Source organism: Aspergillus homomorphus (assembly GCF_003184865.1).
Source record: "Aspergillus homomorphus CBS 101889 unplaced genomic scaffold BO97scaffold_11, whole genome shotgun sequence".
NCBI classification, from domain to species: Eukaryota; Fungi; Ascomycota; class Eurotiomycetes; order Eurotiales; family Aspergillaceae; genus Aspergillus; species Aspergillus homomorphus.
The window spans coordinates 338,890-365,354 of record NW_020291897.1 but is presented as its reverse complement, the minus strand read 5'-3'; the positions used below and the strand labels follow the sequence as shown (position 1 = coordinate 365,354).

Below are 26,465 nucleotides of genomic sequence, written 5' to 3'. Positions count from 1 at the left end.
GTGCGGGCCCAAAAGTGGTTGTTGACCGCCCGGCAGAAACCCCGCGACGTGCGAAGGAACACCTGCAATCGGGTCGTTGTTACGCGTGGTTGGTTAGCTCAAAAGGTCAGCACTGCACTCGTCGCAAGTGTCCGAGCAAACTCCCGGTGTTTATTCTCGGATCCTCTCCCCGCCCCATTGACCACCACTCAGGGCGTAGGCTCCTGTGGTTTTCTTGTCTGTGGTTGAAGCGTGATGACTTGGTCGTTGTAGTCGACTGCCATTGTTTCTCGTGTCTCGCGCGCGCCGCCTCGTCAAGATGTATGTCAAACAGATTATTATCCAGGGCTTCAAGAGGTAAGAGACCATGCAATCAGTCTAAAATCAAAGGGCAATAAGCTAAATCTAATTGCTACAGCTACAAGGACCAAACAGTCATCGAACCCTTCTCACCGAAACACAATGTGATCGTGGGTCGCAATGGATCCGGGAAGAGTAACTTCTTCGCGGCCATTCGTTTCGTCCTCAGCGATGCCTATACGCACCTAGGCCGAGAGGAGCGCCAGGCGCTCCTTCACGTACGTGACAGATAACACTCTCGCGTTGCGCGAAAGCTGACGGTCAACAGGAAGGTTCGGGGTCCGCGGTGATGTCGGCGTACGTGGAGATTATCTTCGACAACTCGGACGATCGATTCCCCACTGGCAAGCCCGAGGTCGTCCTTCGTCGCACGATTGGTCTGAAGAAAGACGAATACACCCTCGACCGGAAGAACGCGACCAAATCCGATGTGATGAACCTGCTCGAGTCGGCGGGTTTCTCCCGGTCGAACCCCTACTACATAGTGCCCCAGGGTCGCGTGACGGCCTTGACCAACATGAAGGACTCCGAGCGCCTCAATCTTCTCAAGGAAGTCGCCGGAACTCAGGTCTACGAAGCCCGCCGTGCGGAGTCGTTGAAGATCATGCACGAGACGAACAATAAGCGAGCGAAGATCGACGAGCTTCTCGATTTCATCAACGAACGCCTGTCGGAACTTGAAGAAGAGAAGGATGAGCTGAGGAATTATCAGGAGAAGGACAAGGAGCGCAGATGCTTGGAATACACTATCTACTCTCGCGAACAGCACGAAATCGCCAGTTTCCTCGACAGTCTCGAAGAGCAAAGGCAGACGGGTGTTGAGGACACTGATCTGAATCGCGATCGCTTCATCCAAGGCGAGAAGGAAATGGCGCAGATCGACGCTGAGATCGCAGAGTGCAAGCAACAGATTGAATTTTTGAAGGTCGACAAAACTCAGCTGGAAGACGAGCGTCGCGAAGCTTCCAAATATCTGGCACAGGTGGAATTGCAGGCCAAATCGCTGTCCGACAACCAGGCTGCCGCTCTGGCTCTCAAGGCGCGCCATGATGAAAACCTGAAGACCGTTCAAGAAGCGATCCAGGAACGTGAGGCCGAACTGCAAGAGCTTTTGCCCCGGTTCAACACTGCCAAAGATCAGGAGGAGGCTGTCAAATCCAAGCTCACCGAAGCCGAGACGGCACGCCAACGGCTGTATGCTAAGCAAGGTCGCAACTCACGTTTCCGCAACAAGAGTGAGCGGGACAAGTGGCTTCAAGCGGAGATCAAAGAGAACTATACTTCCATTTCTACGGTCCAGGACGTCATGGCGCAGACCCAAGAGGACATCAAAGAGCTCGATAATGAGATTGCGCTACTTGAGCCGGAAACCGAACGCTTGCGCAAGATGATTGACGGCAGAGGAGACACTATGCAATCCGTGGAACAGCAGGTGCAAGCTGCGAAGGATGAGAGAGATCGATTGATGGACCAGAGAAAGTATGTTGAATGAACCTAAGCCATTCTTTTAAGAATTATGCTAACATAACCACAGAGAGCTCTGGAGAGAAGAAGCGAAGCTGGACTCGATTCTATCGAATGCCTCGAATGAGGTGGAGCGCGCGGAACGCAACCTATCTCAGATGATGGATCACAACACAAGCCGCGGTATTGCGGCTGTTAGAAGAATCAAGCGCCAATATAACCTTGAGGGGGTATATGGTACCCTGGCGGAACTCTTCGAGGTCAGTGACAGATATCGGACGTCCGTCGAAGTCACAGCAGGACAAAGCCTGTTCCACTATGTTGTCGACACTGATGAGACTGCCACGAAAGTCTTGGAAATCCTCCAGCAGGAGAAGGCTGGCAGAGTCACATTCATGCCTTTGAACAGGCTACGAACCAGACCGGTCAACATGCCTAGAGCAAGTGACACGATTCCAATGATCGAGAAGCTCCAATTCGACGCGAAGTATGAGAAAGCTTTCAACCACGTGTTTGGCAAGACGATCATCTGTCCAAACTTGCAGGTGGCTTCGCAATACGCTCGCAGCCATGGAGTCAATGCGATCACTCCTGAGGGAGATCGTTCCGACAAGAGAGGTGCCCTTACTGGTGGTTTCCATGATTCACGACAGTCCAGGCTCGATGCCGTAAAGAATCTGACGAAATGGAGAGATGAGTATGAGACGAAGAAGAGCCGTGGAACGGAGATCAGGAAAGAACTGGAGAAGCTTGATCAGCTCATCACGAGATCTGTGGGTGAACTGCAGAAATTGGAACAGCAGAGACACCAAGTGCAAAACAGCAGCGGGCCGATGCGACAAGAACTGAAGGCCAAGCGTGATCTCCTCCAGAAGAAAACCGATAATCTTGAAGCCAAGCGCCGGGCCATTCGCAACATCGAGAACAACCTGGCTGCTTTGACCGATCAGGTCAACGCGTTCGAGGCGGAATTGAAGTCGGCATTCCAAAAGGCGCTCAGTAATGAAGAGGAAGCGCGCTTGGAGACTCTCAACAACACTGCTCAAGAATTGCGGCGCCAGTATCAGGAGCTTTCTAGTCAACGTAGTGAGCTTGAAGCTCGCAAGTCCGTTCTCGAGGTGGAATTGCGGGAGAACCTTAACCCTCGACTGGACCAACTTGTGGGCCAGGACATGGACATGGCAGACGATGATGGTCAAGGCAACCTGAAGGAGACACAGCGCGAAATGAAGCGCTTGCACAAGGCTCTCGAGAAGCTTGCTCAACGACTTCAGCAGGTGGATGACTCAATCGACCAGGCCAATGCCCGGGTTTCGGAGCTCGAGCAGCGGAACGCCGAGACCCGGCGCGAACTCGAGGAGCTGGCGAAGTCCATTGAGAAGCACCAGCGTCGCATGGAGAAGAGCATGCAGAAGAAGGCCGCTTTGACCAAGCAGGCTGCCGAATGTGCTGCCAATATCCGCGATCTGGGTGTGCTGCCGGATGAAGCCTTCACTAAGTACAAGAACACCGACTCGAACGCCGTAGTGAAGAAGCTGCACAAGGTCAACGAGAGCCTCAAGAAATACTCTCACGTCAACAAGAAGGCTTTCGAGCAGTATAACAGCTTTACCAAGCAACGTGAGACTTTGACGAACCGGAGGAAGGAGCTCGAGGCGTCAGAGAAGTCCATCGATGACCTGATCACTGTCCTCGATCAGCGTAAGGATGAGGCCATTGAACGGACCTTCAAGCAGGTTTCCCGCGAGTTCCACAATGTGTTTGAGAAGCTTGTCCCCGCTGGCCGAGGGCGCTTGATCATCCAGCGCAAGACCGACCGCGCTCTCCGACAAGCGGACGAACTGGAATCCGAGGACGAGGAGGAGACCCGCGAGAGCGTGGAGAACTACGTGGGAGTGGGGATCAGCGTCAGTTTCAACAGCAAGCACGACGAGCAGCAACGGATCCAACAGCTCAGTGGTGGACAGAAGAGTAAGCACTTCTCGTTCTGGCTCATGCGTTTTCACATCTTCTTGGCTAACTCGAACAAATTACAATTAGGTCTGTGTGCGCTCGCTCTGGTCTTCGCCATCCAGGCCTGTGACCCGGCCCCGTTCTACCTCTTCGACGAGATCGACGCCAACCTCGACGCGCAGTACCGTACCGCCGTCGCGCAGATGCTGAAGTCCATCTCCGACTCGACGAACGGCCAATTCATCTGCACGACCTTCCGCCCGGAGATGCTGCACGTGGCCGAGAAGTGCTACGGCGTCAGCTTCCGGCAAAAGGCCAGTACCATTGACGTTGTATCGCGGGAAGAGGCACTCAAGTTCGTGGAGGAGCAAAAGACATGATGCAGGGTGTAGGGTATAGCTTCTCGATAGTTCGCTTACTGCTCGATGTGTTTCGGAATGGGCTATGGGGAGCAGGCGCCTTTTTTTTCGATGGGTTGCGTTTCTTTCGATGGACAGTTTTTTCTTTCGCAGTTTGAAGTAGAGGGAGAAATGATTAGTTCCTCGGTGCACCTTTTCTTGCATTGTTCATTGTATTCTAATATGCTTCTATGTATGATTTGTGTGGTGATTACGATTCCCAATGTTAGGTTTGCAGTCCAAATGAGATTTCTTTTGATCCCCAGTCCCGGGTGCGCTATGACGAGAAATAGATTCAAAAAAACTGAGAAGTCTGTTTATGGAGGGAGATCCCGCTTAATATATATCTAGCCCGCACTTACCCGCCATCTACTACTATCAAACTTGACGGACTGACTCAATGCTGCGGCGGACCCTCCCCGGTCCACTCCAACAGAATCGACTCAGGCACATCTTTAACGAGCACATGGATATGCTCAAGACTCCGAACACTCTGCAAGGCAGTCCAGTTCTTGAACCAGAGCACATGATCACGAGGCGAGTCAGCAAACAGCCCCTTCTCAGCGGCCAGACGGCCGACGAACGTCCGCAGCACAAAGCCCTCGATGAGCGCGCGCGACTCGGGCGTCAGGTCGCCGTCGGTCTTGTTAACGGCGACGGGCGTGCGCAGCCACACGACCAGGTGCGCGATGCCCGGACTCATGCCGTACGGCCAGTCGTTGCGCAGGATCTTGTAGTCGGCCGGGTCGGCGAACGGCGTGGGGTTGTTGTAGGGGAACACCGGCCCGCTGTCGGCCGCCGCCGTTTTCTGGCTGTCCGTGTCGGGCTGCGCCCACCGCAGCCGCTCCTGGCAGATGTAGTTCGTGATCGTGCCGTATTGTTTCTTGGTCGCGGCTGACCAGGCTAGGTAGCGGTGCAGGTCGGAGGGTTTCCGCTTTAAGATGCCGAGATCATTGCGCGCTGGGGGTGCGGGGGGTGGATTAGTTGGGTGTGTTTTTTGGGGGGGCTCTGCGGAACCAGAGGCGGAATTGTTTTACGGTGGAGGGAAAGAGGAATGGAATGAGGGGTCGGGTAAGGCAGATAATGCATAGGGAAAAGAGTTCAGAGACATAAGGAAGAATGCGGCACACACACCTATGATGGATTTGAGATCCTCCCAATCGTGAAGTTGGAACTCTTCGTCCGTTTGCGCAAGGACTTGACGATCAACCTCGGTAAGGTTGAAGGCTGGGGGCTCTCCGGCCGGGTTGGCGTCAATCGTCATGGTGGGATTATGGGGAGACTAAGGATGTCTATCCGAAGGAGTGGAGAGAGATCTATGCTTCTGCAAGCTAAGAGAGGGAGGGATCGGAATTGATGGACAAGATAGGGAAAATGAGAGTCGTGGAGAGTCGGAGGTGGCGTGAGGGGAGACGGGTTTCTTTACCCCAAGAGAGGAGAGGAGAAAACACTGGGAAGGAAATCCCCAACGGGGCTGGATTCCGCGCTCGGCTGAAGGTGAGATGCAGCTTACCCAAGGTCAAAACGCAGAGCAGAAGGAGGATTGGCCATGCAACCAACTCGGAAGTCTGGGAGAGAATTAAAACTATTCATGGCTCCGATTGTCTTCCTACTAGGTAGTAATCTTAATGTAAACAACAGACCCTTAAAAAACAGACAGGCACTTTATCGATAAGCCGATCCGCACTCCGTGAATTCCCCAATCGGGAATTTCCCCTCCCGTGACTTGGTAGTTGCCGCTGTTTTTGACTGTTTTTTCCGTTTTTACCGTCACAAAACATCGAGTCTCCTCCTCTTGCCGGCCGATCCTTGACCGACTCACTCACTTCAGCGGCTTTATTTCTGACTTCAAGTTTCTTCTTCCTTCTTCCTCCTCTTCCTCCCTCTCCCTCTCCCTCCTCCTGCTCCTCGTCGCCAATTCTTCTCCACGCCATCGGAGGATCCGTCATTATGAGGTACGTAGTTCCTGAGCACTATTTTCACACTGCATTGCCATTGGTGACTAACTGAAACTTTCCGACCACAGTTCACTCTCGGCCCTTGTCCCCTTTGCGGTCGCTTTGGCTGCTATCTTCGTTGGCTGGAAGTTGTTCAGCGGCAACAGTACGTCCTGCGTTCTTTTTATGATTGTATCATTCATTTGCTGATGCGAAACCGTATTCCCCAGAGCAGCGCAAGGTTCTCAACCCCACTGAGTTCCAGGACTTCACCCTGAAGGCGAAGACCGATATCTCTCACAATGTGACTATTTACCGCTTCGCGCTGCCCCGCCCCACCGATATCCTGGGTCTGCCCATCGGTCAGCACATCTCTCTCGCCGCCAACATCGAGGGCCAGCCCAAGGAGGTTGTCCGCTCCTACACTCCCATCTCTTCCGACAATGAGGCGGGCTACTTCGACCTCCTGGTCAAGGCCTACCCTCAGGGTAACATCTCCAAGTACTTGACCACCCTGCAGGTCGGGCAGACCATGAAGGTCCGCGGTCCCAAGGGTGCCATGGTGTACACTCCCAACATGTGCCGTCACATTGGTATGATCGCTGGTGGTACCGGTATCACTCCCATGTACCAGATCATTAAGGCTATCGTTCGCAACCGCCCCCGCAACGGTGGCAATGACAACACCCAGGTCGACCTGATCTTCGCCAACGTGAACCCCGATGACATCCTCATGAAGGACGAGCTCGAGCAGCTGGCCAAGGAGGACGACCGTTTCCGCATCTACTACGTCCTTAACAACCCTCCCGAGGGTTGGACCGGTGGCGTTGGTTTCGTGACTCCCGACATGATCAAGGTTTGTCATGCCTTATCCAATTCTGTATGACCTTTTGGCTAACAATGCATCGCAGGAACGCCTCCCTGCCCCCGCCAGCGACATCAAGATCCTCCTCTGCGGTCCCCCTCCCATGGTCAGCGCCATGAAGAAGGCCACCGAGTCCCTTGGCTATACCAAGGCCCGCCCTGTCAGCAAGCTCGAGGATCAGGTCTTCTGCTTCTAAGCGGTCGGCTGTGTGGATTGCAGTGCTCACATTCGTCCCGCGTCTGCTTGTACCGATGCGAAAGAGGGTGGTTCCACAGGCTATAGATATGATAGAACGCCGCGTCGTTGAAAGGCTGCATCGTTGGCTATCTTGGGTGTAGATATACGGTGTTACGAGTGAACGCGAAAAAGCGACAACTAAATAAAAACGAAACGATGTTAGTTGACACGACCAAGTCGTTAGTCGGTCGTCCAACAAAACGACATGATATTCTCCTAAATACTCAGTGCACAGATATAGACATGAAGATGGGGTATTAAAGTTCACCGTCAGCTCTACTCGATTACTTCGATCATGGCCTTCACCATAGTCAAGAACTTCTTCCGATACTCGTCTGCCGTCGTTGTAATTGTCATTGGCCCTTGGCGGCCGATGATGTTAAAGGTCTGGACCATCCCGGTCATGGCCTGGGCGTGCAGCTTGTGCCGCGCCCAGAAGAAATCCAGAATCACGGCCCGGTATTTCCACTTCCCATCCGCAGACTCCAACCCGATCCGCCACGGGTTGGGCCTCCCGACGATATCAGGTGTGGAGGAAGTTGGAAAACGAACTAGATACAGCGAGTAATCCACGGCATTCGCGGCTTCGAGGAACAGCGTGTCGGCCTCGAGCGTCTGCATGAGGGCCACGTACGTCGACTGGTTGATCCGGACCTTGTCGTCGAAATCGTCGGCGATCTTGCCCAAGGTGGCCTTGCTGACTAGTGGGTCGGGCACCAGATCGCGCTCGGGGTAGAAATAGTCGATGGGCTTCAGGTCGTAGGTCTCCCACTCGTCGGCCGCCGGGTCCGCCTCCCGCCCACACAGCAGGTTCTCCATGATGATGTGGTGCGCGGGTGTGGTGCCCACGAGGTTCCCGATCGTCCAGTACGGCGAGTAGACGTAGTCGGTGATCCACACCAGCAGCGATTCGGGATGGTCGGTCATGTACCTGTAGTAGGGCTCGAACATGTCGTCGCGGAAGAAGGAATGCTCGAAATGGCGGGGCAGGCTTTTGACCAGGAAGCGGGAGTTCGAGGTGCTGAAGAAGGTCTTTATGAGATAGAACATAGGTCTTGCGGTCAGAGCCAAAACACATTCTTCAAGGGAGGTAAAGGCCCACACACCGATCCTGACAGGCCCAGGTCGCCCATCGGCTTCAAGGAAACAGTCTTCTTGTTGTCATCCCGGAAGCTGGCCTTGTATTCCTCCTCGTCGATCTGCCAGACCTCGTTACGCAGCTTTTGAAACTGCACGTGTCCGTAGCGAAGGAGTTTGATATATAGAAGCGTGAAGAAGGCGAGGAATCTTCCGATCAGCGTCTTGCGAAAGCTCGCGGGATCGCGGAAGATCGCCCGCTGAATGGACTTGGATAGGGCCGCGTGGCGACTGTTACCCATTGTCTGGATATGAGGTGTGATCTTGAGAATTGCGGCACTGTCTCGAGTGGTGACTCTGCATCATGAGATAGCCTCGAGTCTGTAGACGCGAGTTCAGGGACTTGCAGTCGAACCGCTGACCGCGGAAAGGGCGCGCTGCAGAAGAGTGACGTCAGGAGAGACTAGACTGGATTGGGGCATTGACAGGAATAGGGTTCTTCCAGGGAGGGCTTGATAGAGTCATGTGATGCTCAATCATTGATTGATTCACCGCCCGGGGAGGAGCAGAAGGTCAACTGCCGCATTGAGTCAACTCTCTCTGCCTGAGCCTGAGCCAGGCCGAGAAAAAAAAACTAAGTCAGGCTCCTCAGGCTCTCTCCGACTCGCGATTTCCCCTCCATTTATGGGTCGCCTTCTGTTAAGCGGGGCTCGCCCATTTTCTAACGCCATTTTCAAGACTGCCGCCCAGTCATACTGTCCACAAAATAGTCGCTTTGCTTTCTCTCGCTGCGCTTTCTCTTCCTCCCAATTAAACCTTGGGCGTTCATCCTTCTCTACTGCGACCCATAAGCAGAACGTTGCTGCAGCCATGTCCTCCGCTGCCGACCTCGCGACCTCCGTCGAGGGACTCACCCTCCAGTCCACCACCGAGACCGCCAAGTTCCCCAACTGCTTCCCCTCCTTGAACCCCGTCGATCTCTACAGAGAACACATTGCTGAGAAGCTGGGCGCTGCCACTGGCATTGACGCCGAGAAGATCTACTCTCGCCTGTCATGGACGAATTCGCTCGACAAGGGTGACTTGGTGCTGCCGGTATGCGATATACCAAAATGTCCCACCTTGAGGCGCCAACAGCCCTCGGGTTTCGGTGTTCTTCTTGCGACAGACGGGCTAATGTAGTTTCATGCATCTGTAGGTCGCCGCGCTCCAGATCAAGAAGAACCCCCAGGAGCTGTGCAAGGAGCTCGCCGAGAAGTTCCCCGAATCCGACCTCGTCCTCCCCCCCGTCCCCTTCGGCCCCCACCTCCAATTCTTCTTCAAGCCTGAGATCATCACCTCGTCCGTCATCAAGCGTATTCTGAAGCAGAAGGCCTCGTATGGTACCAACGGTAACCAGGGTCTTCGCGACCCCTCCGATGCCTCCAAGGGCCGCAAGAGAATCATCGTCGAGTTCTCCTCCCCCAACATCGCCAAGCCGTTCCACGCTGGTCACCTTCGCAGTACGATCATCGGTGGTTTCCTGGCCAACCTCTACACGGTCATGGGATGGGATGTGATCAAGATGAACTACCTCGGTGATTGGGGTAAGCAGTATGGTCTGCTTGCCAACGGTTTCAAGCAGTTCGGTAACGAGGAGCAATTGACCAAGGACCCCATCAACCACCTGTTTGATGTGTACGTCAAGATCAACAACATTGTCTCCCAGCAGGAGGGCCCCATCAAGGAGCTCAAGGAGCAGATCAAGGCCAAGAAGGAGAAGGGCGAGGACGTCGCTGAGCTGGAGCAGGAGCTGCAGAAGCTCGTCGACGTCAGTGAGGACGAGAGCGCCCGTCGCTACTTCAAGAGCATGGAGGATGGCGACCCCGATGCCCTTGCTCTGTGGCGCCGTTTCCGTGATCTCAGTATCAAGAAGTACGAGCAGACCTACGCTCGTCTCAACATCGAGTTCGATGTCTACTCCGGCGAGTCCCAGATCAAGCAGGAGAGCATGACTGCCGCTTACCAGACCTTGGAGAAGACCGGGGTCTCCGAGAAGTCCGAGGGCGCTGTCATCGTCGATTTCACCAAGCACGGTGCTAAGAAGCTCGGCAAGGCCATCATTGTCCGCAAGGACGGCACGCCCCTCTACCTGACCCGTGATATCGGTGCCATCACGGAGCGTGCGGAGAAGTACAACTTCGACAAGATGATCTACGTTGTTGCCGCCCAGCAGGATCTGCACTTGGCGCAGCTGTTCAAGATCACCGAGCTGATGGGCCACAAGGACCTGGCCAGCCGCTGCCAGCACATCAACTTCGGTATGGTCCGCGGTATGAGTACCCGTAAGGGTACCGTCAAGTTCTTGGACGATATCCTCAAGGATGTGGGTGACAAGATGCACGAGGTCATGAAGAAGAACGAGGAGAAGTACAAGCAGGTTGAGAACCCCGAGGAGGTTGCCGACATCCTGGGTATCACCTCCGTCATGGTCCAGGATATGACCGGCAAGCGGTATGTAACTCCCAGTCCCCACTAGGCAGACAACCCCCCTAACCAGACGAATAGTATCAACGGCTACGACTTCAACCTGGACGCCATGACCTCCTTCGAGGGTGACACCGGTCCTTACCTCCAGTACGCCCACGCCCGTCTGTGCTCCATCGTCCGCAAGTCCGGCCTCAACGTCGAGGAGCTCGACGACGCCGACCTCAGCCTGCTCAAGGAGCCTCACGCCATCGACCTGGCCCGCCAGCTCGCCCAGTGGCCCGATGTCCTCCTCAACACCACCAAGACCCTGGAGCCCACCACCATCCTCACCTACCTGTTCCGCATGACCCACGTCCTGAGCTCCAGCTACGACATCCTCAAGGTCGTCGGCAGCGAGCCCGAGCTCAAGAAGGCCCGCATGGCTCTGTACGAGTCCGCCCGCCAGGTCCTTCACAACGGTATGCGGGTTGTCGGTCTCAGCCCCGTCAACCGGTACGTTACACCCCGTCTTCCCGATCATGATCCTTTCAAGCAGTATACTAACTTTCCTCCCCAGTATGTAAATGCCCGAAGAAGAAGAAGAAGACACAAAAAGATAAAAAGTCAAATTAGATCTCGATTCGCATAGTTCATAAATACCTAGCATTGTTTTCAGCCTTTTCAAACGGCCTTCTTGCTTTTCTTTCTGCGTACCTTTTTCATTCCGTATAGTTGAAGACACACACACGTACGTAATAATCAATGAAGATGAGAACCCGATCGATGTGCGATGACAGCACCTCAGCTTCGAATCATATCATATGCCATAGCCCCGGCAAATGCACAGCCTTCGTTCTCATCCAGTATCTACTGTAGCTGAGCTTGGTACCCGCAACAACTGCCCGCCCCCTCACCCCCGGGCTCATGTCATGCCGTACAATCTCATATGTGCTCACTGTTTTCATGAAAAAGGGAAAAAGGGAAAGGCATGCGACAAGCTAGACAGGATGCATTCTGGCCAGAGGCCCTGGCCCGGTTGAACGCAGATTAAGAGATACCGCCGATCGCCGGAGCCCAAGAGGCGATGCGACCATTTTCCCGTTCTTAAACGGGAACGGGGAGCTGCATACCTGCGGGGCACTGCGAGCGATCGACGTCTTTCAGAGGGTTTATTTATCGAAAGATAATAGTTAATGGGTAGGTAGACTGGCTGTTAAGCTTTGCGCTCTCTGTGTACAGTGATCTAGACGCCGTGTGGCTGTAGGTCCGTGTGTATAACCCGAGCTTACAAACGTGTGTATAATGTGTCGAGGTGCAGTGCGTTTGCTGGATTCGTGTACAGTAGTTGTTCTTTCATTAAATTTCTGAAGTCGAACGACTACTGCCCTCGGAGCGAATGCTGAAACTACGGATTCTATAGTAGTTGTGAAGAAATAGGTCGCTGCCAATCAAGACGTATGATTATTTGGAATGAATTATAGATTAGATGCACAAGTACTGTACCAACTCCCATGAGGAGCTTGAGAAGTATACTTCATCCCCATTGCCCCAATTGAAGGGCCACCCCATCACCATTGGATCGCACTCTTAAAGCCGGCAAGGCAAAGCGTGGAACAGACCGAAGTTGCTCCCGCTTAGCAAGAAGCACCGGCGGGAACGTTCTTGCACTTGGGGCTCTTCTTACCGCCGGTGACGCTGACACCGGACCAGGTCCAGTCAGAGCAGCTGCCGGAACCGCAAAGGAGGTAGATATCGGTGGCGGACTTCTCAACGGTACCGGTGACCTTGTTGAAGGTGATGTCCTTGACGGCGACACCGTTGGTGGGGTTACCGGTGGGCGAGCCGTTCTTGTAATCCTGCTGGACAACGATACCGTACTTGGAGATGTTGGAGAGGGTGATGTCCTCGAACTTGACACCCGAGACGGAACCAGTGGCGCCGTAGACGGTCTTGATGCGGGCACCGTTCTGGGAGTTGACGATGTGAGAGTTGGAGATGGTCACGTCAGAGACGATGTTGTTGCTGCGGCCACCGACGGAGCCGATGGAGAGACCGTGACCACCGGAGCAGTAGCCGTTGGTGAAGGTGATGTGCTGCAGGCATCATTAGAGATGGAATCCGATTGATGGGCTAGAGGTGGTCAACATACCTGTCCAGAGTTGATGGCCAAGCAGTCGTCCTGGTTGTAAACCTTGGCACCGTCAATGGTGACGTAGGTACTGGAACCAATGTCGAAGGCATCGGTGTTGTGGCCCCTGGAGGCACCGGAGGAGTTGTCGAGGGTCACATCAGTGATAGTCAGGTGATTAGCCTGAATGCTGAAGGCCTGCACGGGGGTGTTGTAGACCTGAAGTCCGGTGATGCTGGACTGGTCCAGCTTGTGGGCGTAGAAGAACTTGGGCTTGGTCTTGCCGCCGTTGCCGCCCTTACCGTCCCACCAGCGGGCACCGTCGCAGTTGATCTTGGCGCCGGAGGCCTGCTTGACGGTGATGTCGGTACCGGACATGGAGATCAAGGGACCCTTCCATTCCTTGTAGCCGAAAGTGGTGGTACCCTCGAAGATGACCTGTGGGAAGATAGTTAGCTTGCGCCAGGCGTGAGAGCAAGAAGGCGTCCTACAGTGGTGCCCGTCTTGAGGCCGGTCAGATCGAGAGTTTCACCGGCGGGGACCGCGATGTTGTTGAGGTAGATGGTCGAGCAAGAGGTCTTGCCAGACTTAACCTTAGCAGCGTCGGTGAAGGTACAGCTGGCGCGCTTCTCAATGTCGGTGGGAGCAGCCGCGGCCAGCGCAGCGCCCATGGTGGCAGCCAAGAGAGAGGTTTTGATGAAATGCATTTTGTTGGAATGAACGGAAACCTGGATCAACAGGAGACAAGGATTAAAGAGAGACTGGATGAGGAAGGAAAGAGAGCAAAGGAGTGCGATGAGGAGGAAGAGAATCAACCATGACGGGCAGGGCAGGGAGAAGGTATTTATGCTATCACGCCTGGGTTGCCTCGAACAGACAAGGGGGCACGTTTCTCTTTTCCGAGCTACTGGTAGCTATATCGAACGGGGTCTGGAAGTAGTCTGGAAACTTGAAAATGAAGGTACACACTGCTAGACCCAGAAGCGACTGAGTCCGAGCAACTAGATCATTTAGGGCTAAGTTGAGGCCGAAGAGCACCCGATTCGAATCCAGACAGGGTCTTTAGAGTTTCGGGAGGTCATTCAGCCGTTTCCAAAACGGTTCGTCCGTCACACATGAAACATGAGGCCGTTCTCTGCCGCGAGTGTTGACCATTCACGCCGATCGATGCTTCGATTTAGGCACCACTGAATATCCCATTCGGACCAGACCCGAGACATCAAGCCAGACCCTCTGACCAGGCAATATATTTCACTTCCTTGAGTGGCGGGCGGTTTCACGATCGTCGGTGGTTGCAATATCGCTCGGAGCCATTGACGCCTCAGAAAAAAAAAAAAAAAAAAAAAAGCCGACGGAGCAAAAGGCAGAGCGGGTTTAGTGCCTGGTGGCTTGCGTGCTCTCCACTCCCTCGGCTATCGGCTTGTTGAAGGCAACAGCATGGGAGATTCAAACCATGCACAATAGGTTTTCGCGAGATGTGAATTGACCAGAGGAGAAACCAGCCTTACAAGGCCCATGGCCAACACAAATGACCCACGGAGAGACTCAGTCAAGCAAGTCAAGCTAAGCTTGTTATCTGGAAGCTTGGCTTAGGAGAAAGGTTCCTCAGCGAATGCAAGCTTAAATGAGCAGTTTCCACCGTGATCCTGGACTGTTCTTCCACCCTAGCATACTTCTGGAAGGTTGAGCGGGTCTCGCCCCATCTTAATCGATAAGAGCATAAATCCTGTGGTGGACATTGGTCAACTGGCTGCTCTAGTAAGACATCGGGCCCACGGTCTTTCTGGGCATGTTTCGGCGGTAGTTATTGCCCTCCGAACCCTTGAGTGTTGTGTTGAAACGGAGCCTGCTCAATGGCCGGACTTCTTGGCACCTGCCAGTTGCAAACTTGCAATATGCTTGTGAGTCGGGCGAGGTCCCATAGGTCCCCTACCGTCCCAACATAAATTGACGTATCTGCTGCACTATATTAAGGAGTAACCTGTATTCGTATGGCGTGATGCCCAGTATCCCCGTGTCGAACCCGGCAATTGGCAACGGTGCCTCAATCGGTTTGGCGGAAGAAGGGAAGCCGCCTGATGGGAATTGAGAATGTCACCGACCCCGTTCTTTCGAGACAAGGATCTCTGGAACGATTGCTTGCTTGCTGCCGAGAGAAGATGGTGAAGCAAGAGGGTGCAAGTTTCTTTACCATTGATCAAGTAGTCGACGGGATAGTGATTCGGGATTGATAATCTACCTCGCTGTCCAGAGGGATCTTAGATAGTGTTCCTTGTGGATGATCGTCGTCAGCTCAGCTCCATTAGGGAGAGATCAGAAGGTGGATAAAGCTCTGTTGGGGATCTGGGAATGAAGATCTGAAACGAAAAGTAGCTGCCTGGGGGGTTTGGAGGAAAGGGGAAAGAGCCGTGCCTACCAGGTAGAGCCTCAGGCAAGCCAGGCAGGCCAGTGACCCTGCAGGCTAGTACTAGTATGGCTCTCTACATTTCTTTCCAAAGTAGTCTGTGGTCCCAGATCATGTCAATCTAGCTTTCGTCTCATACTTCATACTTGGAAGCTAGAAAACAGCTAGCTTTGCTTGAGATATATAATCAATCCCTGCATCTTGGTCTGTTTGGTCTAGCCAAGGAGCCTATATTCTTGAGGATGTTTGCAAGGAAGTATTGATGTTGTGTAACGAGGTAGATGTATAACCTCCAAGCTCTATCACAAGCCACGCCAGAAACATTGTGCCGAGTCCAAGGGTACACGAGCAAGAGCGGAAATGATGCCTCCCGAACGGAGCATGTAATTTCGAGTTCAATGTACCATACTCTTATGTCGAGACTTTGTCTGCATCTAAGGTTATCAACTATCTCAGCCGTTCAAAGATTGGAAGGTGGAAGCATCGGCTGAATAGGCATACTTAAGAGATTGTTGATGTGGAAGTAGTAGTATGCGTCAAGAGTAGGGGAGAGAGAGGGGGGGGGGGGGAAATTACTAGAGTGTGTGTTTGTGTTTGGACGTGTGCGCGCGGTGTATACTATATATATATTGGTGCATACCATTTAGGTGATCTCTCCATTCATTACAGTGCTTGGTGGAAACACACCCCAAGGAAAGTGAAAGGCGACTATTCCAATCCCCCAGAGCTTTCAAGCCTTCGCGCTTCCCCTCTTCTACTTTCATGCTATTAACATGCGGCTACTATCAGCACATCCATCCACAGCGCATTAGACAAGGATGAACACAGCAACAACTGCTTCATTGTGCGATCAAGCAGAGAGCGGGCCAATATCAGCGTCGGGCTTATCGTTGATCTGGGGTAGCTGTCATTCTAACGGGTGACGGCAGACGCATGAACGAGCCACCACGATGGCCCAGCCCACTTCGGCCGAAACATGTCTCTCTCCAGCTTGAAAAGCCGCCCTGGTTCTCTGCGGCTCTTTGTCGTTTTGAGTAAGACAGACACACTTCCAAACTGCGTCGCATACGGTACACAGCGTGAGATGGGACTGCAACCATCAATCACATCGAGCTCACCACGTAACCGCTCTGGTCATTCAACCTTTTTCAGAAAGAAAACTGAGAACAAGAGAAGTGAGCGACAGACACTCGACAGGGCTGATAGCTAAGCTGATTGCTGTATCAGTGTGGTTGTGCGAGGAGGTTTCACGTCGTACAAGGTGTGTGATGGCTGACCGAAAACGGTTTGCTCGGGCGCTGCTGCAACGACGGTAAACCATCGGTTGAAAGGGAGCCGTGAACCACTACGTGATTACACTCATTCGCAGCCGCGTTAACCTGAGAGAGGGCTTGCTGACTTTATCCTGGCCCCGGTCATCGCTTATAAGTGGCGTTCAGCCAGCAGCAGTTGGAATACGATGGCAGGAGCATAGCCGAGGGCTGTGGTTGGGCATCCGTGCAACGGGACTCACTGTCTGGTCGAGCACGAGGCGAAAATGCTGCTCGACAGGATTCAATCACAATCGACCTTCGTCATTATTTTCAGCTGGATCCTCAGCTCAGCTGGCCAAAAATGTGCCATTCGCCCAGAGCAGTGAAGGGGCGCCCAAGCCAATCATAACGGCGGAATGGCGGACTATTGTACCAAGCCAGCGCTCTAGAGTCAATAGCTCGAGTTGTTTGTTTTTCCTTGCGTTGGTTTCCCCCTTCGGAACCCACGCCTCGTGTTCAATCAGACACCCACACCCGGGAACAATAGAGGGACAACTCAATGGGATTGTTCTCCCAGTTAGAAAAACCTTTCGGGCAGTTTGGGGACTGGGAACCTTATCCACATCCACTGGCAGCGACGCCCTATCAGCGGGCATCAACTGTTTCGGGCTTCAGATCCATGGCCCGCTGAACTTCGTCCCTGAAGCGGTTGCTGCTGTATTGGAATGCTGACTGACTGACTGACCTTGACATGCAGGGTTCCCCTCTCAGCTAGCTGCTAGGAAGGATGATCCATGACGCCGAGCATGTTCGGCGATCTCATCCCTTCAGAGATCGTATCGTGGGCTCTGCCTCGTCTTAAGTAAGACGCAACCCTGTGGTGAGACTTCGGACCCTATGACGGCTCTCTTCTGCTGTTCAGATCCTGCCCGATCCCTGCTCCTTTTCTCCGAGTCATACACAATTTCGAGGTTATAGTTCGGTTGTCAGCGCCTTAGTTAACCTACACCAAGGCTACATACATACTTTCGACGAAGTGGTACAGTTCACTGCTGATTATGGAGTCTGAATTACCGACCAAGGAAGATGACTTCGACCTGGAACGGAATGAAGCACATCAATTTTTGATGAACAAGACAGTAAAAAGTTTTGCTTGGCGTGATCTACGAGTCACGGTGAAGGACCGTCGAACAAAACTACCCCGACAGCTAATCGACGGGATCAGTGGCTCAGTCCAGAGTGGTAAGCTTTCACCTCGGATGCTACTTGCTGATTTGTGTCGACTAAAACCTCTTTAACAGGAGAACTGGTCGCATTGATGGGTCCGTCAGGATGCGGCAAGACAACTCTCCTTAACGTCCTTGCTCGTCGTGTGGCATCCTCAGGCGCAACAAATTCAGGAGAGTGCTACGTCAATGGGTCTGCCATGGATAGTACAACCTTCGGTCGACTCACGTCCTATGTGGAGCAAGAAGATGCCTTGATAGGTTCTTTGACCGTCCAGGAAACATTGAAGTTTGCAGCGGATCTCTCTCTGCCGAGGTACTCTCCTCATTGACTACTGGGCGATCTCAAATGGGTCACTAATCAGATCAGTTCCGTCTCCAAATCGCAACGGGCAGAGCGCATCCGGACTCTTTTGGAAGCATTCGGGATTCAGAATCAGGCCTCAACGTTGGTTGGCACTCCAATCCGAAAGGGCATTAGCGGTGGGCAGAAACGGCGCCTTAGTGTTGCCAGTCAATTGATCACTTGCCCTAAGATTTTATTCTTAGACGAGCCTACCAGTGGTCTGGATTCAACCGCCAGCTATGAAGTTATCTCCTACATCAAGAGACTGGCTGTCACAAATCATGTAGGATTGCAGTCGAAGGAAATAACACAATATGCTAACGGCTGATAGCTCATTATTATCGCCAGCATCCACCAACCATCATCAACCACTTTCCAACTCTTCAATAAGCTGCTTCTATTATCAGGTGGAAAGACTTGCTACTCTGGCCCTGTTACTGATGTACCGCACTACTTCGACCGAATCGGTCATTGTGTTCCGCCAAATACAAATCCGGCTGAGTTTATTCTCGACCTGATCAGCGCGGACTTTGCTAGCGGTACACTCGCCGCGCCGGAGGACCAAGTGGAGGAGATTCGCTCAGCTTGGCGACTATCTGCCGAATGCAACGCATTGAATGAACAGATATCGCAGGACTTAAGTGTTTCTGAAAAGAACTCTAGGAAGGTCGACATCGCAGAGCTCGGCCATCCGGGGATGATTAGTATTATCATTTCTCTCTTGCACCGCGCCTTCATCAAGAGCCATCGCGACATTGTGGCATACGGGATCCGGATCGTTATGTACATGGGTACGTGATAGAGTGCCAGGATGCTAAGAAGAGCCAGAGCTTAAACTTACTGACGTTATACAGCACTGGCCATAATGGTAGGCACTGTCTGGCTGCGGTTGCACACCGAACAGGCGTACATCCAGCCTTTCATCAACTCCATTGTAAGTCTTCGTTCGATCTGCCCGGGTCTAGTCAATATGGCACATATCCTGATGACACCAGTTCTTTGGCTCCGCATTCATGAGTTTCATGGCCGTCGCCTACGTACCCGCCTTCCTCGAGGACCTAGCAACCTTTACCAAAGAACGCGCAAACGGTCTTTACGGCTCTTTTCCATTCCTCGTGTCCAATTTCATCATTGGGCTCCCCTTTCTCTGTACGCTTCACTCTCCATTTCTCTTCTCTCACCGCTCACAGCCTGACTCGACGTCATTCCATCATCTCCTGGATTCTAACCCGGCCCTTCCCAGTTCTCATCTCCCTTCTCTACTCCGCAATCGCTTACTGGCTGAACAACCTCACACCAAACGCCACGGCGTTCTTCACGTGGATCATGTGGATATTCTTGGATCTCGTGGCTGCAGAATCGCTGGTTGTCTTTATCTCCTCCATCTTCCCCAACTTCGTCATCGCCCTCGCCCTAGTTGCCTTCGCCAACGGACTCTGGATGGCGGTGGGTGGTTTCCTCGTGGCGCAAACCATTTTGAACCCGTTCTGGAAATATGTCTTTCATTACATTGATTACCAGGTAACTTCTCCGCTCTCCACACTTCCCTGATCAACTTACAATCATCAGCCCCCGCACTGTCAGTCCCAAGTCTACATAACATACTCTTCCCCTTCCACCAAACAAATACTAACCCAACCCTCCCCCGAAAAGGCATACGTCTTCCAAGGCATGATGGTTAACCAATTCTCCGACCGCATCTTCGCCTGCACCGCCGACTGCACCTGCATGTACCAGACAGACCTAGCCGCGCAATGCCAGATCCGCGGCACCGGCGTGCTGCACGAGTACGGCTACGCGACAGGCCGCACGGGTAAATGGGTCGGGATCCTGCTAGGCATCATCGCCGTATATCGGTTGTTCGGGTACCTGGCGCTGGTTTTCTTGAGGCGATAGCTCCAATGAACTAGGACGGTATATCTCCTCACATAATTGGGACTCTTCCTCGGTGGTGGAAGAATCGGGTTGAGAGCTAGATTTGCTTTGGAGGCGGATGGATCGAGGTGAGGCGTAGGTTGGTTCAAGTAAGATGTTTGTTCGGGTGTGCGGGTCAGATCGGCTGATGCACATCTGCGGGCGTTTTCGCCTCTCGGAGAATTCTGGAATGGATGAACGAAGGGGTTGTTGTATCATATAGAATGAAACTAACCCGCGTTCGTGTTTTAGCCGGATTCAAGGTGCAAGCGTGATGTGATAGGATACGTAACTCAGTCTTTCTCTCTTCGAGATGGTGATGTTGATAAGGTTGCGATGCGTGTAAGCGCGGAGCCCTACCTAGTGATTGCTTGGGTGAATGATTAAGGTACTTGGTGAGAGGCCTGTAGGCTTTCTTATATTATTGGCTGCGTCACTTGCGTGATAAGGTACTGTACTTGAAAGGCTGCTCAGGAAGCTATTCACTATAAAACCCGCGGGTTGCAGGCCTCTATCTATGATCTGTCGAGTCAACCGAGGGCAAATATGACCTACCTGGTATTGATCCAAGCACTAGCCGGGGAAAGGTACACGAGGTGATAGATAGTAATTGAAAACATTCATAAGCATTGACATTGACTAGCTAAGTATGTATGAGTGATACTAAATCTGATCCCGCAGTTCCATGTCCATGTCCAAATCCACGTTAATATCCCGAACGGACTCCTGGCACGCGCGGAATGCAGCAACATGTGCGTTCGTGTGCGTTGATCCTGCAAATCTCGTCCATAGCTCCCATCCCATTCAATCATGATCCCGTGTTATCATTTCCAGTTGAAGCGAAGAAAACAAGGCCAAAGAAGAAAACACAAAAACAGAAGCCAAACCCATTATTTACAGACTCGCATACAACCACATATCATAACTTGAGTGAGGAGGAATGAGTGTGTCGACTAAAGCCTTCCGGCCGCATTAACGTCGTCTCGAGTAACGAGTCTCCTCTCCGTCACTATCGCTCAGACTATCGCGGCGACGACCCCGGCCGCCTTCACGACGGTAGCCCTTGCTCAATCCCGGGATGGGGTGGTGGTAGCTCTTGGTGCCTGAGTCCTCGGTGTCGACGTTCGAATACTGATACTCGGAGCGGGAAGGTGCCGAAGAGGTGAAATCCAAGGGTTCGGTGTAGTGGCCCGTCACGGAGGGTCTGTCGCGCTTGCGCGGGCTACTCTGCCTAGACGAGCGGGACGGGCTGCTGGTGCTGCCGTCGGCGGGGGCGGTTCTCCGACGCTCCCGTCTCCGGTTATGCCTCCTGGCCGACGGCTCCCGGACGGCGCGGTGGTGGTGCTCGTCTGCCTGGCTCAAGAGCTCCTCGCTGCCCGCCACAAACGAAAAATCGCGTCGCTTGCTCTGGCGCCGCTCGACCACCGGGTCGTACGCATAGTCCCGCACCTGACTGACCGAGCTCTGCTGCTCCTGCCAGTAACTGGGCGGGTTCGATAGATCGTAGTCACTGCCATCGTAGTAGGTCGTCCCGTCGCCTTCGCGGTTCATGCCGCCGATGCGTGCGGGCTTCTCCTTCCGATACGCGGCCACATCCTCGTCGACCTCATTCTCCCAGTTGGTGGTCATCTCGTCGTCCTTGCGCCGGCGCCGGAACTTCTCCCTGAGCTTGCGCCGGCGCTTGCGCTCCTCCCCACCGGGAGCGCCGGTCTTCTCGGTGATGGTCGTCGCCGTTTCCGTGTAGGTGTAGCCGTCGTCGCTGTAGCCCTTGTGCACGATGCTGCCGCCCCCGAGCTTCGTGCTCTTGGTCGCATTACTCAGGGTACGGCCGTCTGGGCCCTTGCGCCGGAGCACGGTCGATTTGTACTCCTCCCAGTCGCCCTTGCGCCAGACGAAGCCGCCATTCTTCGCCCAGAAGAAGAACCAGATCGTCGCGAGCACGAAGGCGGCGCCGATGATGGCGAAGAGCGCCATCAGGCCTTTCATGTTGATGTTGTGGGCCTCGACGGTACCGGTGCCGGGAACATACTGCGTGTCGCGAGCGTGTAAGAGGTGGAGAGCATTGTGGTTTCCGGTTCGGGGGTGCAGGTTGGTTGATAGAGCACGGTCAGGGGAATCGGTTGTTGTGCTGAGGGTTTCGAGGATGGAGATGCCGGGGAAGTCGCCGGCAGTCTGGACTGGAGGCATTGTTGGCGGCTGTGGTGATGGCTGTGGCTGTCAAGAGCGGGATGCTCTCGACAAACACTCTACGTCTTGGTTAGAATCGAGGTCCTATAGATCGATTGATGGACGAATGATGAACGTGTGAAAGAATATGTAGATTGGTGAAGAGATCGATAGGTTGGTTGATTGATAGATAGTTGAATTAATTGAGACTGACTGGAATGCGGGATTGCTTACCCACACTGTCAGGTTCTTGGTAGGCTCGATCTCAATCACGCGATCCACTTGAGATGTATAATGTCGTAGACAGATGGATGGAATGTGGAACGTGGATAAGAGGGTGGATGTGGAAGACCGATCGCAGGTATGCGCTGCCGAGTGCGTCAGTGTCAGTACCGGCTTGCCTGCCCACAATACAGAGAGAAAGCGAAACAGAAACCCACGTAGCGCGACCGATACACAAGCAAGCGACGTCCAGGCTGAAATTGAGGTGGTTGGGGAGGAGGCTGGGGATGACGCTCTTTTGTTTGGGTGATTCCCGTGTCCCCGGCAACTGCATGACTCAGCCTTATCTTATCGCTTCATCTCTTGTACGGAGTACTGCAGCTTGTACTGTATCTACGGTACTTCTACCTAGCTTGGCAACTCGTTACTGTGCAAAGATTACACTATGAATTGGATTACCTGAAACGGGCTCATGGCTTGTACTCCATATGTCAGGGTTGCCTCTGGAGTTTCAGCAAAGACGGAAGCATGTTGAGGGGTAAATAAGTCTAATGGATCCTTGAGATTACTATCACGGTGTATCGCCAACACCAACAAGGACGATGTCAAGTGGCTGGAGGATGGAGAAAGTGAAATAAAGCTAGCACGCATATCTTCGCGGCGATAGCCATACATCAGGGAGATTCGAAACATTGGGCATCAATAAGCACTTGGGAGGCAAGCTTACAAGCGTCGAAGCAACAGGTAGAAGAATTCTCATCGGATTGTTTGCGGCCGGTTCGACGAGAGAAATTATCATGCACAGCCGACTCGCAGGGGGTGTAATTGTGACTGAAAAGACTGTTGAATGCAGACGGAACGCCCCGCCGATGCACTGTACCCCTTGTGGATCAATTGTCGCTGACAGTTTCGTGGCGCCTAGAAATGACGCACCAAGAGCGATAGAGTTGTATCTCATTCAGCCTCAGCTGTACGTCTTTCGAGCGAAGTCACCTGCTTTCAGATTCGAAGAGAGGGTTTACAGTAAGTTTCTCCGGCCCAGTGAAAGACACGGATCCGAGGCAGAGAATCCACCCAGTCGCGGTAATTCATCTTCATTCTTGCCGGATCTATGGAGACACGATCCCAATGCCTGTCGGTTCAGTATGAGTCACAAGGTCCAGGGGAGAAGAGACTCTAAGTCATGAGATCCATGGAGTATTAATGCCCGAGGAAGCTTTTTGAATGGCAATTTGAAATGGCATTGACATTACTGTGATCATCATTACTGTCATCGGAGTACAGGCTTCCTGGAAGCTTGGGGGAAATGAAGGATGAACCCGGCTGGGTGCCGGCTTGTTAGCAGCTTGGGATCTTTCTCGGAAATCCCAATAGTACTTGTATACAGTCAATGGTTCGATCTTGTGCAGTGCTCCAAGGTTCCTAGGGCTTGAAGACTGTAGTCGTAATGGCTCGCTTGCCGGGATCCTGTTTTCTAGCGCGCTTCGACGCGGTCTTCCATGCCGCTCGCTCACCGGCCTTTCCACAAGGGTAGCAAACTTATCAGCCCGCCAGGAGAAGAACCGGTAAGTTGGGTGAAGACGGTTCTTGGCTAACTGGAAGACAGAAAACAAATGGGAGCAAATTCTTTATGTCATGGCGATGACATGAGTAGGATAAATCTGCTTGCAAACTTGCTCATGGACCAGGGTTTTCTATCCGGTGTGCTGGGCTAGATCGGGTCGGCTGAAGAATGCCTGTCCATGAGCTCGAATAAACTCAATATGCATTTTGTAACCTGGATCCTTGATGCTTGAAAGTTTTTTCTTGCTTCTTCGCCTCCCCCTTTCTTTTTGTCAATTTGGCCCCCTCCGAATGAGAAATTTTCACCACGCTGGGTGTGTGCCCCGCGGTGTGGAGGCTACCGTCATTGGGCCGCAATGGGGGGTTTTCCTTGCCATCGTTCGGGACTTTTGGGCAGCCAACAGGGACGGGGTTATTTCGGATGGACCAGGTACAAACCATATCGGATTGCAGACCTGCGACGGGGAAAGTAATTAACCAGAGATGGTCACAAGGGGAGTTTGGAGTGGGAGGGAACACATTGGCAATTGAGGAACGATGATACAGTAAGTAGAGAGTCGCCAGGTACAAAGTACAGGTCAGTATGTAGAGAGTAGAGTAGATGTTGCGAGAAACTCCGGCTGGTCCGTGGATAGATACCGCTTAGACCCAGGGTTCTCCCGTCGATGGAGCCCGCCCATCTTTAATTCTGAAGTGGATTCCCCCTCAACCCGCCCCTTTTCTTATTTCCACCCTCGATGTCGGCACAATGTCAACCTCAACCTTAGATAACACTTCACCTGGCCCCGATCATGGCACTAGTGGTTGGGTAAGTCTACTTCCAGCGGACTGGCTGAGACAGAATCTCGGGACAATTGAGCATCCCGGCTCGTCGTTTCGTTGCCTGCGAGACATGTTCGGGTCACGAGGGACCGCCGCCTTCCATTCCCATCCTCATCATGAGGTTGCACCAAGGCGACATGGCAATCAGAACTGGCTGTTACTTCGGGCTTGACAGGCAGAGCGGTGTTGCGTCCTCATCCTATCATGCATAGCCACTGTCATCTATGAGCCTATGATTCTACCTTATCTATTTGTAGCTCATCCTACGGGGAGTCGATTTGCACGTGGGATCTTTCGGGCCAAGAATCGATTCTTGTTATCGACGAGGGGGATCTGTGGAGGACTCTGAAGCAAAAGATCGACTCTCCGGGAATGAGGCTATCTCAAGCCTGCAAGGGATGGAATGATCGGAGATCTTGACGCTGGATGAGGCTCCCGCGAACAAGCCCATTGATGTCACTGACTCACTGGGCCATGTGTGCCGTGGGGAAGCAATGCCGGGGATGAAATGCCACGCACCGGGTCCTGAAACCGCACGGGTAGACTCCTGGGGTATCGCGGATATCTAGTGTTAATTACCAGCCGTTCCATGGAAAGCATGGATGGAGTACTACTGTACACCGATTATCACAATTCCCCTGGAAGTTCTTTTGGACCGATCTTATGGCCCTTCATCATCGTGCCTTAAGTTACCTGTGATGGTTGTTTTAATACGCCAATGACTAAATTCCGATTCCCACCTTGCAGCTGCAAGTCTCTTCTTCCCTGTCGGAGGTCGCAGTACGGAGTATACCATGATCGCATCATTATGGATTGAATCGCATCCTACAATCCTCGTGACGTATACAAGCCAGGACACAATGCGAACCGGATGTGAAGGTGATGGCTCTCCCGCTCACTTCGTTCAACAAACAATCGCCTAGGTGGATAGATTATCGAGTCATGCTGATAGAGTCATCTCGACCAGGATGATCAGAAAGTAGAATTTTCGCAACTATCGTTTTTTGCCTTCCGTCAGTATCTATCATCAGTCACTGCAGTCAGTCAGTCAGTCAGTCATCAGTAATGGAATGCATAGTCAAACTCACTCTTAGCGGCCGATCAGGCAGCGGGCGACAGCCACTCAGGGGACAATCTCCACCCCCTTCTGCTGCTTTCTTCTTCGATTTGCTCCGACTCGATTCCTTTTCATCCGGATTGGAGACAAACATCCAGAACTTCGGACTCGAGAGGGCAAATCTGACGAGCCAGAAGGCATGAAGTGCTCTATGCAGCTGAGAGGGTAGTATGCGAAGAGAAAGGGAAGGAGGAGTATGGATACAAGAGACACGGGATAATCTTAACCTCTGGACAGGGATGTTCGGATGTGAGATGGAACCAGACTCTGTTTCTTCGCTATCATTCTATTTCTTTTTTTTTTTTGTTTCGCTTGAGAATATATAGCTTGTTTTCCGTCCTCGGTTGGGTCGCGATGGATAGTTCCGAGTTCAACTCTTGCTTTCTCTTTTTTTTTGTTCCAATGATATTATAAATCCACAATTCACATGGAGTACTCGACGATGGAAGAAATAGAAAGAAGAAATACAAGAGAGAATAAAAGGAGAAAATAAAGAAAGTAAAGAAACACAGCAACGAAAACGAAAATAGCGGCAGCGGCAGCGGCATCCGCCGTGTGTTTCTTCACTTTGGTAAGTATACACTCG

The 26,465-nt window shown here is 52.7% G+C and overlaps 8 protein-coding genes across 8 annotated transcripts; 4 read left to right on the top strand and 4 right to left on the bottom strand.

The window, feature by feature from the left end:
- Positions 1-109: 109 nt before the first annotated feature.
- BO97DRAFT_387801 (chromosome segregation protein SMC) lies at positions 110-4,394 on the top strand. Its single transcript, XM_025693613.1, has 5 exons — positions 110-336; positions 398-557; positions 608-1,818; positions 1,874-3,774; positions 3,844-4,394. The coding sequence occupies exons 1-5, from the start codon at positions 299-301 to the stop codon at positions 4,134-4,136; spliced, it is 3,603 nt and encodes a 1,200-aa protein (XP_025552989.1). The 5' UTR covers positions 110-298; the 3' UTR covers positions 4,137-4,394.
- Positions 4,395-5,739, bottom strand: BO97DRAFT_366208 (GIG1 family protein). The gene is made up of 2 exons (XM_025692609.1): positions 5,289-5,739; positions 4,395-5,114 (listed from the first exon to the last, which is right to left on the bottom strand). The coding sequence occupies exons 1-2, from the start codon at positions 5,416-5,418 to the stop codon at positions 4,552-4,554; spliced, it is 693 nt and encodes a 230-aa protein (XP_025552988.1). The 5' UTR covers positions 5,419-5,739; the 3' UTR covers positions 4,395-4,551.
- A 62-nt stretch (positions 5,740-5,801) lies between these two features.
- Positions 5,802-7,446, top strand: BO97DRAFT_404634 (cytochrome b5 reductase family protein). Its single transcript, XM_025694998.1, has 4 exons — positions 5,802-6,109; positions 6,181-6,257; positions 6,322-6,947; positions 7,003-7,446. Exons 1-4 carry the CDS (start codon positions 6,105-6,107, stop codon positions 7,150-7,152), a joined length of 858 nt encoding a protein of 285 aa, XP_025552987.1. The 5' UTR covers positions 5,802-6,104; the 3' UTR covers positions 7,153-7,446.
- Positions 7,227-8,664, bottom strand: BO97DRAFT_404633 (phosphatidylinositol phosphate kinase family protein). Its single transcript, XM_025694997.1, has 2 exons — positions 8,300-8,664; positions 7,227-8,225 (listed from the first exon to the last, which is right to left on the bottom strand). The coding sequence occupies exons 1-2, from the start codon at positions 8,570-8,572 to the stop codon at positions 7,470-7,472; spliced, it is 1,029 nt and encodes a 342-aa protein (XP_025552986.1). The 5' UTR covers positions 8,573-8,664; the 3' UTR covers positions 7,227-7,469.
- A 476-nt stretch (positions 8,665-9,140) lies between these two features.
- On the top strand, positions 9,141-11,302 carry BO97DRAFT_413048 (arginine--tRNA ligase; the record flags this gene model as incomplete). The annotated part of the gene is made up of 4 exons (XM_025696269.1): positions 9,141-9,365; positions 9,469-10,763; positions 10,818-11,231; positions 11,296-11,302. The coding sequence occupies 4 exons, from the start codon at positions 9,141-9,143 to the stop codon at positions 11,300-11,302; spliced, it is 1,941 nt and encodes a 646-aa protein (XP_025552985.1).
- Positions 11,303-12,188: 886 nt separating this feature from the next.
- On the bottom strand, positions 12,189-13,625 carry BO97DRAFT_366198 (glycoside hydrolase family 28 protein). The gene is made up of 3 exons (XM_025692608.1): positions 13,338-13,625; positions 12,868-13,284; positions 12,189-12,811 (listed from the first exon to the last, which is right to left on the bottom strand). The coding sequence occupies exons 1-3, from the start codon at positions 13,551-13,553 to the stop codon at positions 12,353-12,355; spliced, it is 1,092 nt and encodes a 363-aa protein (XP_025552984.1). The 5' UTR covers positions 13,554-13,625; the 3' UTR covers positions 12,189-12,352.
- A 3,617-nt stretch (positions 13,626-17,242) lies between these two features.
- On the top strand, positions 17,243-20,196 carry BO97DRAFT_366193 (putative ABC transporter). The gene is made up of 8 exons (XM_025692607.1): positions 17,243-17,745; positions 17,805-18,045; positions 18,100-18,358; positions 18,407-18,866; positions 18,930-19,009; positions 19,071-19,224; positions 19,319-19,596; positions 19,729-20,196. The coding sequence occupies exons 1-8, from the start codon at positions 17,562-17,564 to the stop codon at positions 19,969-19,971; spliced, it is 1,899 nt and encodes a 632-aa protein (XP_025552983.1). The 5' UTR covers positions 17,243-17,561; the 3' UTR covers positions 19,972-20,196.
- Positions 20,197-20,640: 444 nt separating this feature from the next.
- BO97DRAFT_404628 (uncharacterized protein) lies at positions 20,641-22,513 on the bottom strand. Its single transcript, XM_025694996.1, has one exon. It carries the CDS (start codon positions 22,174-22,176, stop codon positions 20,962-20,964), a length of 1,215 nt encoding a protein of 404 aa, XP_025552982.1. The 5' UTR covers positions 22,177-22,513; the 3' UTR covers positions 20,641-20,961.
- Between the last annotated feature and the right edge of the window lie 3,952 nt (positions 22,514-26,465).

Coding starts and splice junctions, on each gene's coding strand:
- BO97DRAFT_366208 (XM_025692609.1), bottom strand. CDS start 5,418: ATGACGATTGACGCCAACCCGGCCGGAGAGCCCCCAGCCTTCAACCTT. Junction 5,115..5,288: donor GGATCTCAAATCCATCATAG/GTGTGTGTGCCG, acceptor CCGCACCCCCAG/CGCGCAATGATCTCGGCATC.
- BO97DRAFT_404634 (XM_025694998.1), top strand. Junction 6,258..6,321: donor GAAGTTGTTCAGCGGCAACA/GTACGTCCTGCG, acceptor CGTATTCCCCAG/AGCAGCGCAAGGTTCTCAAC. Junction 6,948..7,002: donor TGACTCCCGACATGATCAAG/GTTTGTCATGCC, acceptor AATGCATCGCAG/GAACGCCTCCCTGCCCCCGC.
- BO97DRAFT_366193 (XM_025692607.1), top strand. CDS start 17,562: ATGGAGTCTGAATTACCGACCAAGGAAGATGACTTCGACCTGGAACGG. Junction 18,867..18,929: donor CCGGATCGTTATGTACATGG/GTACGTGATAGA, acceptor GACGTTATACAG/CACTGGCCATAATGGTAGGC. Junction 19,597..19,728: donor TTCATTACATTGATTACCAG/GTAACTTCTCCG, acceptor TCCCCCGAAAAG/GCATACGTCTTCCAAGGCAT.
- BO97DRAFT_404628 (XM_025694996.1), bottom strand. CDS start 22,176: ATGCCTCCAGTCCAGACTGCCGGCGACTTCCCCGGCATCTCCATCCTC.
- BO97DRAFT_366198 (XM_025692608.1), bottom strand. CDS start 13,553: ATGCATTTCATCAAAACCTCTCTCTTGGCTGCCACCATGGGCGCTGCG. Junction 13,285..13,337: donor GCCTCAAGACGGGCACCACT/GTAGGACGCCTT, acceptor ATCTTCCCACAG/GTCATCTTCGAGGGTACCAC. Junction 12,812..12,867: donor TGGCCATCAACTCTGGACAG/GTATGTTGACCA, acceptor TGATGCCTGCAG/CACATCACCTTCACCAACGG.
- BO97DRAFT_387801 (XM_025693613.1), top strand. CDS start 299: ATGTATGTCAAACAGATTATTATCCAGGGCTTCAAGAG. Junction 558..607: donor AGCGCCAGGCGCTCCTTCAC/GTACGTGACAGA, acceptor GACGGTCAACAG/GAAGGTTCGGGGTCCGCGGT. Junction 3,775..3,843: donor GCTCAGTGGTGGACAGAAGA/GTAAGCACTTCT, acceptor AATTACAATTAG/GTCTGTGTGCGCTCGCTCTG.
- BO97DRAFT_404633 (XM_025694997.1), bottom strand. CDS start 8,572: ATGGGTAACAGTCGCCACGCGGCCCTATCCAAGTCCATTCAGCGGGCG. Junction 8,226..8,299: donor ACCTGGGCCTGTCAGGATCG/GTGTGTGGGCCT, acceptor TATCTCATAAAG/ACCTTCTTCAGCACCTCGAA.